Source organism: Tursiops truncatus, chromosome 8 (genome assembly GCF_011762595.2).
Source record: "Tursiops truncatus isolate mTurTru1 chromosome 8, mTurTru1.mat.Y, whole genome shotgun sequence".
In the NCBI taxonomy this organism is placed as follows: Eukaryota; Metazoa; Chordata; class Mammalia; order Artiodactyla; family Delphinidae; genus Tursiops; species Tursiops truncatus.
The window spans coordinates 38,639,323-38,665,455 of NC_047041.1; the positions used below are offsets into that span (position 1 = coordinate 38,639,323).

General features: G+C 39.8%; 1 protein-coding gene and 1 long non-coding RNA gene across 9 annotated transcripts in view; one reads left to right on the top strand and one right to left on the bottom strand.

Annotated features, from left to right (window-relative positions):
- Positions 1-22,342, bottom strand: part of AMOTL1 (angiomotin like 1) — a 176,372-nt gene extending 154,030 nt beyond the window's left edge. For 2 of the 8 annotated variants that reach the window (XM_073808293.1, XM_073808290.1), the window contains exons 1-3: positions 22,190-22,342; positions 15,717-15,826; positions 13,316-13,357 (exon numbers count right to left, since the gene is read on the bottom strand). Coding sequence is in view for 2 of the 8 variants with exons in the window: in XM_033862129.2 (XP_033718020.2) it covers positions 4,998-5,072 (75 nt within the window). In the remaining 6 variants the exon portion in view is untranslated. Of the gene's footprint in view, positions 1-4,997; positions 5,146-13,315; positions 13,358-15,716; positions 15,827-22,189 lie in introns of all 8 variants that reach the window. The other 6 variants (XM_073808289.1, XM_073808292.1, XM_073808294.1 and 3 more) reach the window with 4 other exon arrangements.
- On the top strand, positions 17,915-21,708 carry LOC141279325 (uncharacterized). Its single transcript, XR_012333364.1, has 3 exons — positions 17,915-18,049; positions 19,653-19,757; positions 21,653-21,708. It is a non-coding gene; the product is annotated as an uncharacterized lncRNA (long non-coding RNA).
- Positions 22,343-26,133: the final 3,791 nt, after the last annotated feature.

Below are 26,133 nucleotides of genomic sequence, written 5' to 3' on the forward strand. Positions count from 1 at the left end.
GAACTTCCCTCCACCATGAAACTTTCCCAAGCAGAGTTATTTCCTTCTCCCTTTGCACTTCTCAGAACTTTTTATAGTCCATTAAGACCACACTTTTCCACTGGATGATAATACTCTCTTTACAAGACGATTGTCGTCCTCTTTAGAAGGTAGTCTTCTTAGGACAAAATCATATCTTATCCACCCTTTCATGCCCACTGTTAGCACAATGGCTGGCCAGACTTGGGCTCAGGCAATGCTTGCTAAATGAATGAAACTGACACACCTACAGCTGAGAAACTCAAATGAGTCTGTGCCTGCAAACTCTTCACATAACTCATGTTAAATCAACAAGCATAACACATGATTTGCCACCATATGCTGCCATCCAGGCAGCATAATGCCCAAGGACACCCTGATGAGCAAAGAAAAAGAATAAATATTTTGAGAAAACTGGGTTCTTGCCTGGCTTGTGATTGCTACTCAAATTGTAACCCCAGATGAATCACTTCATCTTGTTGGAGCTCAGTTTTTCCAGTGTATGAAATAGGGCTCATAAAGTCCATTATTCCATCTTTATCAGAGTTTCATGAGAATTGTATGTCAGCTGCAGAATCGTCAAAACAATATGCAAATGCACAGCAAATTTGCTTATAGATATCACTTGATATGCAGCATTGAATTCCAACTTGGAGTTGCCCAACTTGGGAGGTGACAGAGCATCCAGGAGGCAGTGTTAAATGTAATGGGTAAGAGCAAGGACTTTGGGAACAGATCTAGATTTAAATCACAGGTCCACCATTTCCTAGCAAGAACTGTAAGCAAGGGATATAATGTCATTGAACCTAATTTTTCCCATCTGTCATAGGGGATCATACTTTGTGAAGTTGCTGTCAGGGTTAAATAAGAAATATCTATAATATACCTCGTATAGATCCTGGCCAGTAATAAAACTCAATAAATGGCAATAGTAGTTGTTTTCATTAAAATCATTATTAACTCTTTAAGTAGGTACACTTCTGGAAGTGACTTAGCCCCATCCACAAACTTCATTCCATGGGGAACCAGGATAAACTGTGACAAAGCATTAGGAAGCAGTCATTTGTCCCCAAAGGAAGGCTGCTGGAAAAGGACAGCCTTCCCGGAAAAGGACATTTGTAAAAAGTGGGCAAGAATACAAATGTGGAACATTTGCTGTGTGCCGGTCCTGGAAAGGAAGGGTGAAAATGAGGCAGGAAAGACTAACAGAGGCCAAGAGGCACAGCAAAGTTCTGTAAGGACTTGCTGATGCAGAGTCGTGAACAATGCTGCCTGAGTATGGGATGTTGGAAAACCACAGGAGAGGATTAGGTGGTTCTGTTTGAGAAAAGGAATCAGGCTGCAGTCTACGGGGCAAAGAGAGAGGAGCCAGAGCAAGATGAACTGCCACAGCTCTGATTATGAACCAAGAATAATATACTGATGTGGGCCCCACAGCAAAGAACTGTCGTTCATACACAGATCTTTACAGCCAGACCTGTGCAGGGGGAGATAGCTGAGTCACCATCTAACCCAGCTGTCCATGAGAAAGATAATGTGAGTCACATGTATCATTTTAAAGTTTCTAATAGCCACATTTTTAAAAAAGTAATACAGGTGAAATTAATTTTAATAATATATTTTCTTTAACCCACTATATCCAAAATAGTATTTCAACATGTATTCAGTACAAAAAATTACTAATGAGAATGTCAGATTTCTTTTATTCCTACCCAGCCTTCAAAACCCAGTCAATTACAGCACAGTCAATTTGTACCAGCCACACCTCAAGTGCCCAAAAGCCACATGTGGCCCAGAGCTAATCACAAGGGAACATGAATTCCATTCTCCTAGACCTCCTAGGCTGCTGTTAAGACTTTTAAAAAACCCAGATTCATAGAGCAAGAAAAGACCTTTGGAGATGTACAGCATGCAAGGGCCATCTATTCATTCCTGACAGTTTTTCTTTAACATCTTTGCTTGAATTTAAACAGTTTCACACCCCATTGAAAACTTCCTCCAATTCAGCACTCACCGATGACCAACTTAGTGCTTGGCCTGGGCAGGTTAATCGTGGTGGATGTTCCGTCCACTTTCCCATTCTAAGGGGAACTGCCTTACCCACACCTTCTCCCTGCAATCCCAAGGCAGTTTTATGTACCCACTTGTTCTCCCCAGGCCCTCTCTGGCCTGGGTGACCAGGGATGAATAGGCGTATGACTCATGAACTGTTAGCTCCATCTCTGTAGTCACCTGGTGTGGAAAAACTTGTCCAACCAGAGACAGACCACTGTGGACTAGTTGGGCCAATCAGCTCCTCTATCAGTATTATACAAGCAGAATCAGGCAGTCGATAGGGAGAAGTATCAGAAGAAGACACACACACAAGAAGCAGAAAGCGTTACAATAATGTGGGGTTTCCAGTCAATTCTCAGGTTTCTTCAGGCTCCTCTTTGATCTGTTTTCCAGATCAGGCTTCCAAAGGGCATTTCATTTTCACAAAGCAGTTCTCCAGATGAAAGAATTTTGAAAGCCTCCTATGGGAGGGTCTCCAAGTAACCTTGATTCTCTGTTGGAACCTTCCAGTATCAAACACAATCTGGGCTCCTGAGGCACAGTTGTTTTGCTATTTCTGGTTTTCTATGAGATTTCTGTATCTTTTATGGTCATGATTAGTTTATATGAATCCCTTATGTATGGAGGAAGACTGAATGAATCTATACCTTTCAACAAAAAGGCCTACTACAGAGATGGATGCTTTCACACACATTCAGGCAAAGCTCTTTCCATCACCTCCCTCTGGACTTGTTTGCACTCCATCTCATGCCGACATTTAGCCTGATAGAGATGTGATGGATTACTTTGGGTTGCATTCCCAAATAATTATATTCTGAAAAGACCTCATTGTGGTGGCCTTCTGGGGACCCTTTAAAACCTCACATCACGGTTCTCAACCGTGACTGCACATCATAACTACCTGGGGTACTTTCAAAATACCCTGATGCCCACGGCCTCTCCCAGACCTGTGAAATCAGAATCTCTGGGGGCAGGTCCCTGGGCATCCGTATTTCTTAAAAGCTTCCCAAGTAATTCTAATGTGTAGTCACAATTGAGAAACACTAATATACATGATATGCCCTTGTACAGGCTTGGATTTCTGACAGAGAAAATCATGTACTGTTTTTAATTATAAAAGAAATACGTATTTGTTTTTTAAAGAATACATAAAAAGTGGAGAATTGGCCAAAGTGGAAAAAAGTAAGTCTCACTCATCAATAGAATCCCCAACAGTCTCCCTCCCTGGAAGTAACTATTTTAGATTCATGCATGCCCTTCCAAAAATTGTCTATGCCTATGCAAATATATATGTACATATATGTATATATATGCACATGTATTTATACATACAAATATATGTATATATAGAGAGAGACACACACATGAATAGTATACAAACACACACACACATACTTTTTTTTGCTGTGACCGGCTTTTTTTTCACACTAATATATTTTGGTTATTCACCTAGAAATTTTTGATTTGAAAAATAATGGCAGAGTTTGAGAGGATATTTACTTTCTCGGATAACACAACAAATTATAAAGCTAAAGTAATTCAAAGAGGGTAATCTTATTCCTGGAATAAACTGTTTTGACTAGAATAAAAAGTTTAAAAAATAATCAATGAAATTGATTTGGTATATGAAAAAATTGACATTTCAAGTCAGTGGGGAAAAGATGGATTACTCAATAAACTGTATTGGGATAATTGGCTACTTTTTAAAAAGTGGACACTTTCCAAGTGGTGGTCAATTATCCCAGTGCTACTAGATTGAAATACCACATTGCTATCTTTATTGGATCTATTTCTGGACTCTTCATGCTTTTCCATGGTCTCTCTAGTGTTGCACCAGTATTTTAATTATTGTAAATGTCATGACAGGCTTTAATATCTAGTATGGCTAGAATCCCTTCCTGACATTACTTTTCCCCCCAGAAATTGCCTGGCTAGGGACACATCACCCACTCCACATCCACCAAGCAGCCCAGGAGGCTCTTGCAGTAATAAAGCAAGAGCCCAAATAATCCCAGAGGAAAAAGGAAGCCCATATTAGTATTGCAAGAGCGCTGAAAACAAATTGTCATTGCAACTACAGCTCACAAAAGTTGGCCAGAACCTGTACTTTAAGTCTAAATAGGGGAGGAGCTTCAAGATGGCAGAAGAGCAAGAAGTGGAGATCACCTTGCTCCCCACAAACACATGTGAAATACATCTACACGTGGAACAACTCCTACAGAACCCCTACTGAACGCTGGCAGAAGACCTCAGACCTCCCAAAAGGCAAGAAACTCCCCACGTACCTGGGTAGGGCAAAAGAAAAAACAGAGACAAAAGAATAGGGACGGGACCTGCACCTGTGGGAGGGAGCTGTGAAGGAGGAAAGGTTTCCACACACTAGGAAGGCCCTTCACGGGCAGAGATGGCGGGTGGCGGAGGGGGGAAGCTTCGGAGCCATGGAGGAGAGCACAGTAACAGGGGTGCGGAGGGCAAAGCGGAGAGATTCCCGTACAGAGGATCAGTGCCAACCAGCACTCATCAGCCCGATAGGCTTGTCTGCTCACCCACCGGGACGGGCGGGGGCTGGGAGCTGAGGCTCGGGCTTTGGAGGTCGGATCCCAGGGAGAGGACTGGGGTTGGCGGCGTGAACACAACCTTAAGGGGTTAGTGCACCACGGCTAGCCGGGAGGGAGTCCGGGAAAAAGTCTGGAGCTGCCGAAGAGGCAAGAGAATTTTTCTTCTCTCTTTGTTTCGTGGTGCGCGAGGAGAGGGGATTAAGAGCGCCGCTTAAAGGAGCTCCAGAGATGGGCATGAGACGCTAAAGCTGCTGCTACAGCCACCAAGAAGCCTGTGTGCAAGCACAGGTCACTATCCACACCTCCCCTCCCGGGAGCCTGTGCAGCCCGCCATTGCCAGAGTCCTGTGATCCAGGGACAACTTACCCGGGAGAATGCACGGCACGCCTCAGGCTGGTGCAATGTCACGCCGGCCTCTGCCGCCGCAGGCTCGCCCCGCATCCGTACCCCTCCCTCCTCCCGGCCTGAGTGAGCCAGAGCCTCCGAATCAGCTGTTCCTTTAACCACGTCCTGTCTGAGGAAAAAACAGATGCCCTCAGGTGACCTACACACAGAGGCAGGGCCAAATCCAAAGCTGAGCCCCGGGAGCTGTGAGAACAAAGAAGAGAAAGGGAAATCTCTCCCAGCAGCCTCAGGAGCAGCGGATTAAATCTCCACAATCAACCTGATGTACCTGCATGTGTGGAAGACCTGAATACACAACAAATCATCCCAAAATTGAGGCAGTGGACTTTGGGAGCAAAGATATATATTTTTCTTTTCCCTTTTTCTCTTTTTATCAGTGTGTATGTGTATGCTTCTGTGTGTGATTTTGTCTGTATAGCTTTGCTTTTACCATTTGTCCTATGGTTCTGTCCATTTTTTTTTCTGTTTTTTTGTTTGTTTGTTTTAGTATAGATTTTAGCACTTGTTATCATTGGTGGATTTGTTTTCTGGTTTGGTTGCTCTCCTTTCTTTCTTTTTTTATTACTTTTTAAATTCTTTTTTATTTTTAATAATTATTTTTTATTTTAATAAATTTATTTTATTTATTTTTCTTTCTTTCTTTTTTTCTCCCTTTTATTCTGAGCCATGTGGATGACAGGGTCTTGGTGCTCCGGCCAAGAGTCAGACCTGTGCCTCTGAGGTGGGAGAGCCGAGTTCAGGACATTGGTCCACCAGAGACCTCCCAGCTCCACATAATATCAAATGGTGAAAATCTACCAGAGATTTCCATCTCAACGCCAAGACCCAGCTCCACTCAATGACCAGCAAGTTACAGTGCTGGACACCCAATGCCAAACAACTAGCAAGACAGGAACACAACCCTACCCATTAGCAGAGAGGTTGCCTAAAATTGTAATAAGGTCACAGAGACCCCAAAAAACACCACCAGATGCAGACCTGCCCACCAGAAAGATAAGATCCAGCCTTATCCACCAGAACACAGGCACCAGTACCCTCCACCAGGAAGCCTACACAGCCCAATGAACTAATCTTAGCTACTGGGGGCAGACACAAAAAACAATGGGAATTACAAACCTGCAGCCTGCAAAAAGGAGACCCCACACAGTAAGTTAAACAAACTGAAGACAGAGAAACACACAGCAGATGAAGGAACAAGGTAAAAACCCACCCTACCAAACAAATGAAGGGGAAAAAGGCAGTCTACCTGAAAAAGAATTCAGAATAATGATAATAAATATGATCCAAAACCTTGGAAATAGAATGGAGAAAATAAAAGAAACGTTTAACAAGGACCTAGAAGAACTAAAGAGCAAACAAAACAATGATGAACAACAACACAATACATGAAATTAAAAATTCTCTAGAAGGAATCAATAAAAGAATAGCTGAGGCAGAAGAACGGATAAGTAACCTGGAAGATAAAATAGTGGAAATAACTACTGCAGAGCAGAATAAAGAAAAAAGAATGAAAAGAAGTGAGGAAAGTCTCAGAGACCTCCAGGAGAACATTAAACGCACCAACATTTGAATTATGGGGATCCCAGAAGAAGAAGAGAAAAAGAAAGGGACTGAGAAAATATTTGAAGAGATTATAGTTGAAAACTTCCCTAATATGGGAAAGGAAATAGTTAATTAAGTCCAGGAAGTGCAGAGAGTCCCATACAGGATATATCAAAGGAGAAACATGCCAATACACATATTAATCAAACTATCAAAAATTAAGTACAAAGAAAAAATATTAAAAGCAGCAAGGGAAAAACAACAAATAACATACAAGGGAATCCCATAAGGCTAACAGCCGATCTTTCAGCAGAAACTCTGCAAGCCAGAAGGGAGTGGCAGGACATACTGAAAGTGATGAAAGGGGAAAAAAGCCTACAACCAAGATTACTCTACCCAGCAAGGATCTCATTCAGATTCGACTGAGAAATTAAAACCTTTACAGACGAGCAAAAGGTAAGAGAATTCAGCACCACCAAACCAGCTTTACAACAAATGCTAAAGCAACTTCTCTAGGCAGCAAACACAAGAGAAGGAAAAGACCTAAAATAACAAACCCAAAACAATTAAGAAAATGGTAATAAGAACATACATATCGATAATCACCTTAAATGTAAAAGGATTAAATGCTCCCACCAAAAGACACAGATTGGCTGAATGGCTACAAAAACAAGACCCATATATATGCTGTCTACAAGAGACCCACTTCAGACCTAGGGACACACACAGACTGAAAGTGAGGGGATGGAAAAATATATTCCATGCAAATGGAAATCAAAAGAAAGCTGGAGTAGCAATTCTCATATCAGACAAAATAGACTTTAAAACAAAGACTACTACAAGGGACAAAGAAGGACACTACATAATAATCAAGGGATCAATCCAACAAGAAGATATAACAATTGTAAATATTTATGCACCCAACATAGGAGCACCTTGATATATAAGGCAAATACTAACAGCCATAAAAGGGGAAATTGACAGTAGCACAATAGTAGGGGACTTTAACACCCACTTTCACGAATGGACAGATCAACCAAAATGAAAATAAGTAAGGAAACACAAGCTTTAAATGATACATTAAACAAGATGGACTTAATTGATATTTATAGAACATTCCATCCAAAAAAAAAACAGAATACACTTTCTTCTCAAGGACACATGGAACATTCTCCAGGATAGATCATATCTTGGGTCACAAATAAAGCCTTGGTAAATTTAAGAAAATTGAAATCATATCAAGTATCTTTTCCGAGCACAACGCTATGAGACTAGATATCAATTACAGGAAAAAAATCTGTAAAACATACAAACACATGGAGGCTAAACAATACACTATTTAATAACCAAGAGATCACTGAAGAAATCAAAGAGGAAATCAAAAAATACCTAAAAAAAAAAAAGACAGTGAAAACATGATGACCCAAAACCTATGGTATTCAGCAAAAGCAGTTCTAAAAGAGAAGTTTATAACAATACAATCCTACCTTAAGAAACAAAAAACCCTTCAAATAAACAACCTAACCTTACACCTAAAGCAATTAGAGAAAGAAGGATAAAATCCCCAAAGTTAGCAGAAGGAAAGAAATCATAAAGATCAGAGCAGAAATAAATGAAGGAAATAATAGCAAAGATCAATAAGACTAAATGCTGGTTCTTTGAGAAGGTAAACAAAATTGATAAACCATTAGCCAGACTCATCAAGAAAAAAAGGGAAAAGACTCAAATAAATAGAATTAGAAATGAAAAAGGAGAAGTAACAACTGACACTGCAGAAATACAAAGGATCATGAGAGATTACTACAAGCAACTCTATGCCAATAAAATGGACAACCTGGAAGAAATGGACAAATTCTTAGAAATGCACAACATGCCAAGACTGAACCAGGAAGAAATAGAAACTATAAACAGACCAATCATAAGCACTGAAATTGAGACTGTGATTAAAAATCTTCCAACAAACAAAAGCCCAGGACCAGATGGCTTCACAGGCGAATTCTTTCAAACATTTATAGAATAGCTAAAACCTATCCTTCTCAAACTGTTCCAAGATATAGCAGAGGAAGGGACACTCCTAAACTCATTCTATGAGGCCATCATGACCCTGATATCAAAACCAGATGAAGATGTCACAAAGAAAGGAAACTATAGGCCAATATCACTGATGAACATAGATGCAAAATCCTCTACAAAATACTAGCAAACAGAATCTAACAGCACATTAAAAGGATCAGACACCATGATCAAATAGGGTTTATCCCAGGAATGCAAGGATTGTTCCTTATATGCAAATCAACCAATGTGATACACCATATTAACAAATTGAAGGAGAAAAACCATATGATCATCTCAATAGATGCAGAGAAAGCTTTCGACAAAATTCAACACCCACTATGTTAAAAACCCTCCAGAAAGTAGGCATAGAATGAACTTACCTCAACATAACAAAGGCCATATATGACAAACCCACAGCCAACATCGTCCTCAATGGTGAAAAACTGAAAGCATTTCCACTAAGATCAGGACCAAGTCAAGGATGTCCACTCTCACCACTATTATTCAACATTGTTTTGGAAGTTTTAGCCAAAGCAATCAGAGAAGAAAAAGAAATAAAAGGTAACCAAATCAGAAAAGAAGAAGTAAAGCTCTCACTGTTTGCAGATGACATGATATTATACACAGAGAATCCTAAAGATGCTACCAGAAAACTACTAGAGCTAATCAATGAATTTGGTAGAGTAGCAGGATACAAAATTAATGCACAGAAATATCTTGCATTCCTATAAACTACTGATGAAAAATCTGAAAGAGAAATTGAGGAAACACTCCCATTTAACATTGCAACAAAATGAATAAAATACGTAGGAATAAACCTACCTAAGGACACAAAAGATCTGTATGCAGAAAATTATAAGACACTGATGAAAGAAATTAAAGATGATACAAATAGATGGAGAGATATATCGTGTTCTTGGATTGGAAAAATCAACGTTGTGAAAATGACTCTACTTCCCAAAGCAATCTACAGATTCAGTGCAATCCCTATCAAACTACCAATGGCATTTTTCACAGAACTAGAACAAAAAATTTCACAATTTGTATGGAAACACAAAAGACCCCAAATAGCCAAAGCAATCCTGAGAAAGAAAACCAGAGCTGGAGGAATCAGTCTCCCTGACTTCAGACTACACTACAAAGCTACAGTAATCAAGACAGTATGGTACTGTCACAAAAGCAGAAATGTAGATCAATGGAACAGGAGAGAAAGCCCAGAGATAAACCCACGCACATATGGTCTCCTTATATTTCATAAAGGAGGCAAGAATATACAGTGGAGAAAAGACAGCCTTTTTAATAAGTGGTGCTGGGAAAACTGGACAGCTACATCTATAAGAATGAAATTAGAACACTCCCTAACACCATACACAAAAATAAACTCAAAATGGATTAAAGACCTAAATGTAAGGCCAGACACTATAAAAGTCTTAGAGGAAAACATAGGCAGAACACTCTATGACATAAATCACAGCAAGATCCTTTCTGACCCACCTCCTAGAGAAATGGAAATAAAAACAAAAATAAACAAATGGGACCTAATGAAACTTAAAAACTTTTGCAAATCAAAGGAAACTAAAAACAAGACAAAAAGACAACCCTCAGAATGAGAGGAAATATTTGCCAATGAATTAACCAACAAAAGATTAATCTCCAAAATATATAAACAACTCATGCAGCTCAATATTAAAAAAACAAAGAACCCAATCCAAAAACGGGCAGAAGACCTAAACAGACATTTCTCCAAAGAAGATATACAGATTGCCAACAAACACATGAAAGAATGCTCAACATCATTAATCATTAGAGAAATGCAAATCAAAACTACAATGAGATATTATCTCACACCAGTCAGAATGGCCATCATCAAAAAATCTACAAACAGTAAATGCTGGAGAGGGTGTGGAGAAAAGGAAACCCTCTTGCACTGTTGGTGGGAATGTAAATTGATACATTCACTATGGAGAACAGTATGGAGGTTCCTTAAAAAACTAAAAATAGAACTACTATATGACCCAGCAATCCCACTACTGGGAACATACCCTTAGAAAACCATAATTCAAAAACAGTCATGTACCAAAATGTCCATTGCAGCTGTATTTACAATAGCCAGGACATGGAAACAACCTAAGTGTCCATCGACAGATAAATGGATAAAGAAGATGTGGTACATATATACAATGGAATATTACTCAGCCATAAAAAGAAATGAAATTGAGTTATTTGTTGTGAGGTGGATGGACCTAGAGTCTGTCATACAGAGTGAAGTAAGTCAGAAAGAGAAAAACAAATACCATATGCTAACACATATATATGGAATTTAAAAAAAAAATGGTCATGAAAATCCTAGGGCCAGGATGGGAATAAAGATGCAGACCTACTAGAGAATGGACTTGAGGACACGGGGAGGGGGAAGGTGAACAAAGTGAGAGAGTGGAATGGACATATATACACTACCAAAAGTAAAACCGATAGCTAGTGGGAAGCAGCCACATAGCACAGGGAGATCAGCTCGGTGCTTTGTGACCATCTAGAGGGGTGGGATACAGAGGGTGGGAGGGAGGGAGATGCAAGAGGGGAGAGATATGGGGATATATGTATAGCTGATTCACTTTGTTATAAAGCAGAAACTAACACACCATTGTAAAGCAATTATACTCCAATAAAGATTAAAAAAAAAAAAGTCTAAGTAGGGTGACTGCTACCAAAATGAAATATTTAAGTGTGATCAAGAGTCTCCTAACATGTTATCCAAAATGTCCAAAATATAATTGGAAATCATTCATCATACCAAGAACCAAGAAAAACACAACTTGAATGAGAAAAGACAATCAACCATTGCCAACATTGAGGTGAATCAGCTGTTGGAAATTTCTGACAAGGATTTTTAAAGCAGCTGTTATAAAAATGCTTCAATAAATAATTACAAATTCTCTTGAAACAAATGAAAAAATATAAAATCCAAGCAAAGAAATAGAAGTTATTTAAAAAAAACAAATGCAAAATATAGAGTTTAAAAATAACAGAAATAAGAAACGAGATAGGAAGGAAATAATAAAGATAACATCAGAAATACATTAAACTGAAAACAGAAACACAATAGAGAAAATCAGTAAAACAAATAGCTGGTTGTTATGAGAAAAAAAAATCACTAAGATCAGTAAACCTCTAGCTAGACTGATAAAGATAAAAAGAAAAAAAGACACAAATTACCAACATCAGGAATGAAAGAGGAGATATTGCTACAGATCCTGTAGCCATTAAAAAGATAATAAGGAAATATATGGACAATTTTACACTTTTAAGTTCAACAACATCAAAGGAATGGACTAATACCTTGAAAACCATAAACAATGAAAACTCAGTCAAGCTGAAATAAGTAATGTGAATAGTTCTACAATTATTATAAAAATTGAATTTATACTTAAAGAGCTCCTGCAAAAGAAATCTCTATATCCAAACTATTTCACTGGAGAATTTTATCAAGCATTTAAAGAATTAACACCAATTTTACATAACCATATCCAAAAAATACAGAGAAGGAATCACTTTGCAACTCTTTTTATGAGGCCGGTATTACCTTGATACCAAATCTAGACAAAGACAGTACAGAAAAGGAAAACTACAAATCAATAACTCTCAGGAACTGAGATGCAAAACTTCTCCAAAAAATATCAGTAAGTTGAATCCAGCAGCTCTTTATAGAAAAGAACTATATACATGACCAAGTGGGATTTATTTCAGATATGCAAAGCTTGCTCAAATTTAAAAATCATTCAAATGTAATCCCCGTTATCAACAGGCTAAAGAAGAAAAAACATATGATCATATCAATTGATGCAGAAAAACATTTAAAAACATTCAACACTCATTCATGATGCAAACTTTCAACAAACTAGGAATAGAGGAAAATTTTCCCAACTTGATCAAGAGTACCTGAAAAAAAATCTACAGTTAACATTATTCTTTTTTTAAAATTTTATTTATTTATTTTATACAGCAGGTTCTTATTACTTATCTATTTTATACATATTAGTGTATATATGTCAATTCCAATCTCCCAGTTCATCCCACCACCACCACCCCCCTTAACATTATCCTTAATGGTGACAGAAAGACTGAAGGCTTTTCCTCTAAGATTGGGAACAAGGTAAAGATGTCTGTCTCACTACTCTTACTCAACATAGAACTGAAAGTTCTAGCCAGTGCAATAAAGCAAGACAAAGAAATAAAAGTCATACAGATTGGAAAGGGGAAATTAAAACAATCTCTATTTGCAGATGATCTCTGTAGAAAATCCCAAGGAATCTACAAAAAACAAAACAAAAAAACCCAGAACTAGTAAGCAAGTTCAGCATGATTATAGGATTCAATATCAACACAGAACATTTAATTGTGTTTTGGGAAGATATTGATCAAAGGATACAAACATTCAATTATAAGATGAATACATTCTGGAGACATAATGTACAGCATTGTGACAATAGTTTAATAATGTACACTTGAAATTTGCTAAGAGAGTAAGATCTTGAGTAATCTCCTCAGATGTTCTCACAATACACACACACACACACACACACACACACAAATGGTAACTATGTGAGCTGACTGACATGTTAATTAGCTTGATTATCATAATCATTTCACAATGTGTGTGTATATCAAAATAGCACATAGTTTACCTTAAATATATATTCTTATTTGTCAATCATACCTCAATAAAGCTGGGGGAAAAAGAGAAGAAAAATAGTCATTGTATTTCTATATACTAAATGTATACATGAAAAAGGTAATTTAACAATGCAATACCATTTTCAATTGTTCCAAAGAAAATGAAATACTTAGTTATAAACCTAACAAAACATGTACAGAATCTGCATGCTGAAAATTACAAAGTACTGATGAAAGAAACCGTAGGAGACCTAAATAGCACAGAAATTTTCCACATTCAAGAACTGGAAGACTCAGCTTAGTAAAAATGTCTTCTCTCCAAATTAAACTACATCTTTAACAAGATTCCTATCAAAATCCCAGCATGGTTTTTGTAGACATAGGCAAGCATTTTGTAAAACTTATATGGAATGTGAAAGACCTGAAGATAACAATGGAAAACCCACATACGGAATCATACAAATACATCCATTTGATTTTTTTAAATAATTTTTGATGATAGATCACCATATAATTTTTATATATATATATATATATATATATATATATATATATATATATTTTTTTTTTTTTTTTTTTTTGGCTGTGCCGGGTATTAGTTGCAGCATGTGGGATCTTTAGTTGCGGCCTGCAGAGTCTTTAGTTGCGGCCTGTGGGATCTTTAGTTGTGGTGTGAGAACTCTTAGTTGTGGCATGTGAGATCTAGTTCCCTGATCAGGAATCGAACCCAGGCCCCCTGCTTTGGGAGTGCGGAGTCTTAGCTACTGGACCACCAGGGAAGTCCCCACTCACTTGATTTTTGACAAAGGTTCAAAACCAACAGAATGAAGGAGAGATAGCCTTTTAAATAAATGGTGCTAGAGCAACTGAACATACTTAAGCAAAAAAATTAACTTTGACCTAAACTTCGACTTACACAAATCTATCTCAAAATGGATTACAGATCTAAATGTAAAACTATAGGTTTTTAGGAAAAAATGGGAGAAAATCTTTGAGAACTAGGACTAGGCAAAAAGTTTTTATTCTTTGCTCTAAAAGAACAACCTATAAAAGGAAATATTGACAGATTGGACTTCATCAAAATTTAAAATTTTGCCCTTTGAAAGACCTTATTTAGAGGATGATGTACAAATTTACAATGCAGGAGAAAATGTTTGTAAACATCTGAAAAATAGATGCTTATCTAGAATATATAAAGAACTCACAGAACTCAACAATAAAAAAAACAAATCATCCAGTTAGAAAATGGGCAGAAGTCATTAATTTGACATTTCACTGAAGAAGATATATAGAAGGCAAAGAAGCACATGAAAAAAAAATGTTCAACACCATTAGACATTATGGAAATGCAAATTAAAATCACAATATGTTATCACTACCCAACTATCAGAATGGCTAAAATAAAAAATAGTAATAACACCAAATGTTGACAAGGATGCAGAGAAACTCCATTACTTACACACTGCTGGTGGTAATGAAAAAGTTATGGCCACTCTGGAAAAGAGTTTTCCGTTCACCCTAAAACTAGAAATGGACTTACCATGAGACCCAGATATTGTACTCTCAGGCATTTATCCCAGAGAAATGACAACTCATGTTCATGCAGAAACTTGCATACAAATGCTTATGGCAGCTTTATTTGTAGTAGTCCCAAACTGGAAAGTACCCAGATATCCTCCAATGGGTAAATGGGCAAAAGATTAAACAAACTTTGCTACAACCATGCTGTGGATTACTACTCAACAGTAAAAAAAGAACCAACTATTGATACATGCAACAACTTGGATAGATCTTAAGAAAATTATGCCGAGTGGAAAAAGTCAATCTCATGCACGTAAATACTCATGATTCCATTTATATAATGCTCCTGAAATAAAATTATACAGATGGACAACAGATTAATGGTTTCAAAGGGTTAGGGATGAGGGGGATGGATGCAAAGGGATAGTGCAAGAGAGCCACGTGGTGATGATACAGTTTTGTATCTTGATTGTGGTGATAGTTACCTGAAATAAACATGACAAAATTACATACAATTATACACATATACACAAATGAGTACACATATAACTGATAAAATCTGAATACGGTTTATGGATTGTACCAATGTCAATTACCTAGTTTTGATATTGTACTACAGTTACACAAAATGTTGACACTGGGGACGCTGGGTGAAGTGGGCACACACTTGTGAATCAATAAATATTTTATTAGAAAAGCTTTTTAGAAGTATGCAAATCAGCTTTTCTTTAACAGTCTGAATGTTTGCATTATTCTTTGTTCAAAAAATCCACATGACTAGACCAATCATAAATTTAATGAGACAAGTCTGCCTAACGTCAATTCATAGATTAAAGTTTTAGTAACTCGTATTCACAAAATATAAATAAAGCAGGAGAACTTAACACTCACACTTCGCTCCCAAGAATCACGTTATCCTTCAACCTGATTGTCCTACCACAGTGATGCCATCTGCAAAATGGTAAACTTGACGTTTCTGGAGCACCCTGGGCACAGGATTCCTGCAAAAGTCACCCAACTTCAATTTCTTCTTAAACAGCATTTAAAAAATAATAATAGTTAAAATGTATTGATCACTGAACTACTCCACTACCTGCTACACAGTAGAAGGTAAGAAGAGGACTCACAAGAAATAAGAAAATATGGTTTTAATTCATATTGCTTAAGATACAGGAGAAATAATGCACAGGCATGCTTTTAAAGCCTTTGGAAATATATTTGGCGGACAATAAGAGAAGAAAATTGGCAGTAGAATAAACATTCAGAATATAGATATTTGGTCTGACTTAAGTACTTATTGAATCTTGGTCACCTGTAGTGTGACTGACTGACTGAATCTCTGGGCCTGTGAAGAGCCTGTGACTATGGGACTTGTGACAACAGTAAACTAGTATGACTCCAATACTATCACTACTACTAAGGTTGACTGCTACTTATTCAGCCCCAGGTATTAGGCATCATCTCAGTTAATCTTCACAAGAACTTTGTGAGATGGCATTATTATCCAAATTTTAAAGATGAAGAAACTGAGAAGACAGCCATAGCAAAGGATGAAATAATGCCATTTGCAGCAACATGGATGGACCTAGAGATTATCATACTAAGTGAAGTAAGTCAGACAGAGAAAGACAAATATCATGTGATATCACTTATATGTGGAATCTAAAATGTGACACAAATAAACTTATTTACAAAACAGAAACAGATGCACAGACATAGAAAACAAACTTATGTTTACCAAAGGAGCAAGGGGGTGGGGGAGGGATAAATTAGGAGTTTGGGATTAACAGATACACACTACTACATAAAATAAACAAGGACCTACTGTATAGCACAGGGAACTATACTCAATATCTTGTAATAACCTATAATGGAAAAGAATCTGAAAAAGAATAGATATACATATGTATAACTGAATCACTTTGCTGTACGCCTGAAATTAACACAACATTGTTAATCACCTACTATACTTCAATTTAAAAAGGTAAAGAAGGGCTTCCCTGGTGGCACAGTGGTTGAGAATCTGCCTGCCAATGCAAGGAACACGGGTTCGAGCCCTGGTCTGGGAAGATCCCACATGCCGCGGAGAAACTGGGCCCCGTGAGCCACAACTACTGAGCCTGCGCATCTGGAGCCTGTGCTCTGCAACAAGAGAAGCCGCGATAGTGAAAGGTCCACGCACCGCGATGAAGAGTGGCCCCCGCTTGCCACAACTAGAGAAAGCCCTCGCACAGAAACGAAGACCCAACACAGCCATAAATTAAAAAAAAAAAAAAAAAGAATATTAAAAAGATAAAGAAAACCGAGAAGAGAGATGTCTAGATACTTTCCAGGGTCAACCAAATAGAAAATGTCAGGATCCAGATTGGAACCCAGGTCATCTGATTTCAAAACTCATGCTTTGGGACTTCCCTAGTGGAGCAGTGGTTAAGAATCTGCCTGCCAATGCAGAGGACACGAGTTACAGCCCTGGTCTGGGAAGATCCCACATGCCCTGGAGCAACTAAGCCCGTGTACCACAACTACTGAGCTTGTGACCTAGAGCCCGCGTGCTTCAGCTACTGAGCCCACGCGCTGCAACTACTGAAGCCCGTGCGCTGCAATTACTGAAGCCTGCGCACCTAAAGTCTGTGTTTCGCAACAAGAGAAGCCACCACAATGTTCTCATTGCGCGCACCGCAATGAAGAGTAGCCCCCATTCGCCACAACTAGAGAAAGCCCGCACGCAGCAATGAAGACCCAAGCAGCCAAAAAATAAATAAAATTAAACAATAATAATAATAAAGTTGCTTAAAAAAAATGCCTCATGCTTTGACCACTAATCCCTGTGTCTCCACTAAAGCCTGTTTTTCTTTTTTTTTTTTTGCGGTACGCGGGCCTCTCACTGTTGTGGCCCCTCCGGTCGCGGAGCACAGGCTCCTGATGCGCAGGCCCAGCGGCCACAGCTCACAAGCCCAGTCGCTCCCCGGCACGTGGGATCCTCCCGGACCAGGGCACGAACCCGTGTCCCCTGCATTGGCAGGCAGACTCTCAACCACCGCGCCACCAGGGAAGCCCTAGAGCCTGTTTTTAAGTTCTCCTCTTGGCTGCTCTTTTCTAGGGGTCTCAGTTGCTTTCCTCCAGGGCTCTGGACTCTGGGCATTTCCTTGACTTCATGTTTTTTCTGTCTGCCTGCTTCTCCCAGCAAATTCCATGTGGAGGACGGAGCAGAGCCCAAAGAGCAGGTAAGGGAGATATCCCAGCAGAGTTTTATGTGAGTTGAGTTAGATGGGGAAGTGATGGGGGAGATGATGAGGGGTGGGGGGAGGTGAGAGAAAGAGAGAGAGAGAGATTTCTTTCACTGATTTAATTATAAGGGTAAAACTAGTTAGTAAAGTCATTGAGTCTCTTTCTCAGGCCTTTTTATTTATTTATTTTTCTAAATTTATTTATTTACTTTTGGCTGCACTGGGTCTTCGTTGCTGCCAGCGGGCTTTCTCTAGTTGCGACAAGCAGGGGCTACTCTTTGTTGCAGTGCACAGGCTTCTCATTGCGGTGGCTTCTCTTGTTGCAGAGCACAGACTCTAGGCAAGCGGGCGTCAGTAGTTGTGGCACGCAGACTCAGTAGTTGTGGCTCATGGGCTCTAGAGCGCAGTCTCAGTAGTTGTGGCGCATGGGCTTACTTGCTCCACAGAATGTGGCATCTTCCCAGACCAGAGCATGAACCCATGTCCCCTGCATTGGCAGGTGGATTCTTAACCACTGTGCCACCAGGGAAGTCCCAGGCCTTTTTAAATGAAACGCTTTCTTCCTCAGTGGTCTGAGGCCTGAGAATATGCGTGGACAAAGAATTCTCTGGATAGATCCCTCTACCCCTCCACACCCTTGGAGGCTTAATCTGGGTTGCCTTCTGGATAAACAAGAATACCACCTTGTTCCAGTTATTTTTGCTGTGTAACAAACCACCTCTAAACCTAGAGAATATGACTTGTCACATCTCTGAGAATGCTGTGGGGTGACTGGACTGAGCTGACATGTTCTCCCTCAGGATCTTCTATACAGCTGCAGTCAGATAGTGGCTGAGTCTGGAGTCGTCTGTAGGCTTTTTTCCTGTAGCCTAAATCTGAATGGCTGGAAAATCTGCGGCTGGTTGGGCTTCTCTCCATGGAGCCTCTCCGTCTAGTTAGGTTGGGTGTTCTCACAGGATGATGGCCTCAAGGGTAACTGGCCATCATGCACTGGAACTGGTTTGTACAAATTTGTAAGAACTGATTCTGTGTATTTCTTTCCAACCCTGCATTCAGTGCTGTCACTTTGGTAGCTTGAAATCAACCATGGTGGGAGGGAGTATTTATAGAATAAAAACTGGTAAACACTGCAAATCAGGGGGATCCCCCCGCCCCAGAGAGCCAGGTTACCACCACATGACTTTATATGGTGGTTGGCTTCCCCCAGAGTGAGTGGGCCAGGAAAACCAGGCGGAAGCTGCAAAGCTCCTGAGAACCTAGCCATGGATGTCCCCGAAGGTCACTTTCTTCTTATCCTATTGATCATCAAGTCTCTAAGGCTATCCCTGATTCAAGAAGAGGAGAATTATCCATGTCCCATGGAAGAGTATAATAGAGGACCTATTGGCACAGAGTAGGTGTTCAATAAGTGTTTGATGAATGAATGAATGAATGAGTAAAGTCACTTAAACTCTAATGTATATGTCCTTAAATCACTCTAAAAGTGGAAAGCCTTCTGGAAAGTTTTACTTCAACATAAGAGAGGCCAATGATTTTTAAGTCCCCAAAGAGCCTAAATCTAAAATTGCTTGATATAAATCTACTTACACTCTGTCTGCAGGTATTCACAGACCTGTTTTCTCAAGCTCTTCCCACTTACGTACTCAACTGGGACTGTCCACATGACAATGGCAGAATGCTTTTTTTATCGATGTTTTCATACTAGGTAAGTTTGCTTTACCTCTCTAAGTAAATCGCAAATTCCTTGAGAGAGTTCTCACCTATTTCTTTGCCACTCCTCCCCACCTTGCCAAAGCTCGATACATACATACACACACGGATACTTACAAGATATATGATAGAGATTATAAGTTGTAAAAGAGAAGGAAAGAAGGAAAGGAACTAAAAACTCGTAATGGCTGTGTTTCATAAATGTTCTCATTTAATTCATATTCACCCAGAGAAATAGGCATTATTATTTCTATTTCATAGTTGAGGAAAATGAGTCTTAAGAAAATTTACCAATTTGGTCAAAGCCACACTAGGAAGTTGGGAGATAGGATTCCAATGCAGACCTGCATGGTTCCAGGGCCTGAGCGTTATGTGTTCTTCAAGCCATCTTCCCACTGCAATATACATCTCCCATCTCCCCCCATTCTCTCTGCCTCCCTCCTTGAAGTATCCACACGAGTCCTAGAAATGCTAATGCTTCTAAACCCCAGATAGGGTAATCAGTGTTTCAAGTTCTGCTCTTATGAGAAACGTCCTTAAAAAGCTTGGGAAGGGACTTCCCTGGTGGCGCGATGGTTAAGAATCTGCCTGCCAATGCAGGGGACATGGGTTTGAGCCCTGGCCCGGGAAGATCCCACATGCCACGGAGCAACTAAGCCCGTGCGTGACAACTGCTGAGCCTGTGCTCTAGAGCCCGCGAGCCACAACTACTGAAACCCTCTTTTCTAGAGCCTGTGTTCTGCAACAAGAGAAGCCACCACAATGAGATACCCATACACCGCAACGAAGAGTAGCCCCCAGTCTCTGCAACTAGAGAAAGCCGGCGCACAGCAACGAAGACCCAACGCAGCCAAAAATAAATAAATAAAATTTTAAAAAAATTCTTGGGAAGATAAGAAGCTTGAAGTGTCTTATACTAGGAAGGGAGTGAGCCTGGTAGCAGGTCAGCTAAGCGGCTATTGCAATAACTCAGGCAAAGAGTGCTGGTGGGACGGACCAAGGTAGGGTGGTGGGATGGGTAGGCAAGAAAAATTTTGAGGCCTATTAAGAAGACAGATCAACAGACTAGTGATGGATCAGATCGTGCAGGTGCCAATCAGTCATTGTAGAATCATCACTCTGGCTGCCCCGGGAAGATGAGGCTGGAGAGAGGAAGCTGGGATAAGAGGTTTCTGTATTCCTGGAAAAGGTGATAAGGGCTTAAAGTAGCCATGGAAGTGGGAGAGTGGATGGATCTGAGAGATCTCATGGAGGCAGAATCTGTGGGATGTGTTGCCACACTAGATGTGGGAATGTGAGGGTGAAGGAGGGTCAAGGTTGAAGTCCAGAAATCTGTCGTGGACAACCAGGTGTTTTCACGTAGCTGGGGGACACGGGGGTGGGGGGAGGTTCCGCAGAGTTCAGGTAAGGATAAATTCTGGATGTGCCAAGTTTGAGGTGAATGAGTAAGCAGGCGCTCGCAGCCAGTGTGCAGTTGCATTTAAAACAAAACAAGCATCTCTTATCTCAATGAAATTCTTTGTTCCCTTCAGAGGTTATAGATGAAAGCACTGAATCCTGTGTGGGATAGGGTTCTGTGTCAGGTTATAAAGGGACCCTGCAATTCTCAGTGTTTTCACTTTACTGTGGTTCGACTCTCTCAAAAGCCATTTATCACCCTGTAGGCGCCTCCATCATCACCAAGATGTCTTTACTGAGACTTCCAGAGCTCGTAAGAGCTGTATGATTCAATTAGTGGCAGTGATTCATATAGCTCATAGAAAGTGCGGCAGGGAGATTTCAGGGGCCCCTAGGACCACAGGTCGACCATACACACGCACGCACACACGCCAAAACTTAGAACTCGCATGGACAGGCTCTAAGATGTGTTTGCACGCTTCTGCCCCACAGGAGAGCACAGCCATGGTTTACACAAGGTCCCTGCGTGTCAGGACAAAGAAGCTGGGCCTTTGTCCCTGCTACACTCTGAGGAAGAAGGGAAGAATTCAAGCCGGTGAATGAGCAAATGAAGGCTCTCCAGAGAGCTGCTGCTTTCCTATACATCAGCCTTTATCATGAGACCCTCTAAGGGTTCTACCCAAAACACAAAGCCCGTTGTAGGAAGGCAAAACAGGTAGGACAGCCCCAGCCTAAGGAGACCACTTTTAGCTGCTTCACCAAAGGGTTCATTGTCCCACTGTTAGAACAGACACCTGCAACCAAGCCCGGGTTAGATTTCCATGCCACTGCAGCCCGAGCTGAGTGGTCACTCAGCCCAGGGCCTGCCAGTCCACCAGGTGGGTACCAGCTGCCTGGGAACCAGCTGTTCTCACCCAGAACATCCCTTGACCCAACTCCAACTTTACCCTGAGGTGCCCTAAAAAGTGCCCCCCCCACACACAATCAAGCTTTCCTGAATGGAAACCCACTAAAGAGAAGCTTTCTTACCTGAGAGAAGGTCCTGGTGCCCAGCTGTGGAAAAAACACTGAGTTCCCGCAGACGTGACAGGGACTCACAGGGCAGATCTGTTGCTTTTAAAAGAAGAAAGGTGACTTCATCTCTGGTGCCGTGGAGTTTAGAAGAGCAACAAGTGCTTCCTGGCTGAGTCAGCTCGACCTCGCCAGTGATGACTCCATCCAAATCATGCAGCCGCTGCCCAGACACGCTCAGCCTTCAGAAGGTGAAGCTTTGGAATCTGATTTGCCCTGTTGTTTTCAAAGAGCTTCAGAAAGTCCGGAAGCACTAACCGCCTTCACCAGCACCAGGGGTGGGGAAACCACACACTTATTTCCCTAAGTCATATCATTATCTCCCAAGAATCCAACATTCTAAGGAAGGAAAACAGGTATTTAAGCGTCTGAGGGGTAAACATTCTTGGGGAAGGAGGGGAGAGAGAAGAAGCAAAGATCTTTCGGGCAGGACGAGGAGCAGTAAGAAGCTGGAAAGGATCACTGTGCTGAGAGATTTGCAGACCTGGTGATTTGTAAGCCTACAAAGATGACAAATAGGTGATGGTCTGGAGTTTGCAGAGGGGAAAGTATTCAGTTCTGCAAAGGGAATGAGTCACTGTATGAAAGGAAAGTTGACAGTCTCTTTAATGAAGGCGACCTATTTTTATTTTCTTTTTATTGCCTGTGGTATCACTCAACTCATTTGGGGTCATTTGTAACATTAATATATTAGCTCATAACGTGCCCACATTTCACCAAATTTGGGGAAAGAGACATTTGTTTAAGTCAGGAATTTTCTCTTTTGTAAGCTAAAGGTGAGGCTGGAGCAATTAGATTTGTAACATGGGATTCAAGGTCATGTGAAGCTACCCAGGAAGCCAGGCACCTCTGCTTGATGTCATGCCCTTGGGCTAAACTTTGGGCAGACCTTCTGGCTGTGGTGCCAGGACAAGGCATGGTAATGGCTGTGACCTCCGTTGGAAGTAGGGCAGAGGGTTGAGCTTAGCATCTGACTGCCCTTTCTATCACATCTCTACTTCAGGAGAGTGTACAGCGACTTGGGGTCCCTAGGCATGTGTCCAATTTCTTCCCGAACTATTGTGAGGCTTTGGGGATCTTCCTGTGTCAAGCTTCACTCCAGAGAGGATAAAACAAGAAAAAAATTATCTTTCTGTTGAGATGGAGATATTCAGTTCCAACATTAGAAAGGGGTTTTTGAATTCAGAGATTTAAGAAATGTCAACATGGCTTGTAGAAGGATTTGCAAGTCTTCTAGTCAGGGTGTAAGTAGTGAGAAACATAGAAGAGGAGCAGAGTTTCATCAATGTTGAGATCAAAAAAGGGCAGGGGGCATTTTTATTTGGTTGATCATAGACTCCTCAGAGCCTTGCACAGAGAGTAGCACACAGCAGGTGCTCAGTAGATAGAGAATAAATGGTGTCCGACAGCCCCTTCTGTTCCAGATTTCTAGAACAGATCTGTTCAGGACTTTTTGTTAAATTGAAGCATAATTGACATACAACATCGTTGTAGTTTTGTATGTGTTCATCATAGTGTACATCATAGTGATTTGATATTTATATACATTGAGAATTCTTAAAGTCACCATCTGGTAAACAAGGCAATTGCAGAGAGCATGAGCCCCTGGGTCTTATGCAATACAAGAGGCACTTTGTCCTTTGCTTTGCCTCAGCCCCCAGGTTCATCACCACAGTTAGAATAGAGCAAAGAAAGTCAGTTTCTGGACCCACAAGTCCCTTTTGCCTACTCTGTTCCCCTGTACATCAGCTAGACTCTGGTGTCTTTCTCCAGGGCCAGGACTTCATCTCATGGGCAATCTGCCAATTCTCTTCAGTTATCTTTGTTCTCAGCATTCCATTATAGAATGTTCAACTTAGAAATGTGTTGAAAGAATTTTATAGTGAACACCCATATACATACCACATAGTTTCTTCAACTGACGCCTTACTGTATTTGCTTTATCATATATTAATTCTCTATCCATTCCTCTATCCATTCAGCCGCTCATTTAATTATTTTGGCTATTACATTCCCAAGTAAGTTGCAGACATTAATACATTCCCCAAAGTACTTCAATGTTACTAACCAGAGTTCAAAATTTGTTTACAATTCCTTTATTTCTTTTCAGATGAAAATCGTGTACAGTGCAATGCAAAAATTGTCAGTATATCATTTGATGAGTTCCTATAAATGCACACACCTGTGCAACCCAGACCCTATCAAGGGACAGAACATTGACCATCACCCTAGAAAGTTTCCCATGTCCTTTCCCAGAAAACTCCTGCCTTAACACTCCTAGAGAGATCCAATATTCTCATGTTTTCACCATTGATAAATTTTGCCTATTCTAGTACTTCATATAAATACAATTGTACAATTTGTATACTTTTGTGGAATTTCTGTTCACTCAGCATGTTTTGGGGATTCATCCATCCATGTTGTTGGTTTCTTTTCATTGATGAATAGTATTTTACTGTATGAATATGCCACGGTTTATCCAGGCTCCTATTAATGGACAGCTGGTCCTCCAGTTTGGGGCTATTATGAATAAAGCTAATATGAACACTTTTGGACACACTTTTTGTGGACATGTGTTTTTGTATCCCTTTAGTAAATACCTAGGAGTAGAATTGCTGGGTCTTAGAAAGTGGCTGTATTTAATTTATATGAAACTGGAAGATCTTTTTCAATGTTTTTGACCATTTTCCCCTCCTACCAACCATGTACGTTTACATTTTTCTGACAATATTTGGTGCTCTCAGTCTAATTTTAGCCATGCTGGTAAGTGTGGAATGGTACCTCATAGTGGTTCAATTTGCATGTCCTTGATGACTAAAGATGTTGAACGTTTTTTCACGTGCTTACTGGCCATTAATTTACCATCTTTTGTGAGGTGTCTGTTCAAATCTTTTGACCATTTTTAAATTGAGTTGTTTGTCATTTTATTATTGAGTTTTAGGAGTACTTAGTATATACAGAACACAAATTCTTTGTCAGACATGTTTTGCAGATATCTTCTCCAGCCCTGTGGTTTGCCTATACATTTTATTAATGACATTTCTTCTGATGAACAGAGACTTAATTTTGATTAAGTGTAATTTTTTGTTTGTTTGTTTGGCTTTTGCCTTCCCCCAAGTCATGAAGATAATCTCCTATGTTTTCTTCTAGAAGTTTTGTAGCTCTGGCTTGTATGTTTAGGTCTATGGTCCTTCACAAATTGATTTTTGTGGATACTAAGATTTAGGGCAAGATTAATTTGCTTCCATATGAATATGTAATTATTTCAGCACCATTTGTTCCTTTCTCAGTAGGGTTGCTTTAACACCTTTGTCAAAAAATAAAATAAATGTCTAAGTATGGGTCTATCTCTGGGCTCTTTATTCTGTTCTATCCATCTGTTTGTTGATCCTTGTGCCAGCACTGCGCTGTCTTGATTACTGTAGTTTTAGGGTAGGTCTTGAAGTCAAGTGGTGTTAAGTCTACACCGTTGACTTCTTTTTTCAAAACTTCTTTGAATATTCTAAATTCCTTACATTTCTACAGAAATTTTAGAATCAGCTTGTCAATTTTCACTAAAAAGCATGTTAGGATTATGATTAGGATTGTAATGAATCCATAGGTCAATTTGGTAATTGCTGTCTTAATACTGAATCATTCAATCCGTTAACTTAGTGTATCTCTCCATTTATTTACACCTTCAATTTCTCTCAGCATTGTTTTCTTGATTTTCTCTTTGTCGTTGATTTTCAGCAGTTTGATTATGATATGCCTGAATGTTTTTATCTTTGTTTTGTTTGGTTTTGATATTAATCTTTCTTGGCATTTATTGAGGTTTTAGAGTCCATAACTATTTGTCTTTTTCCAAATTTATAAACTTTTTATCCATTATTTATTCAAATACTTTTCTGTGTTGTTCTTTC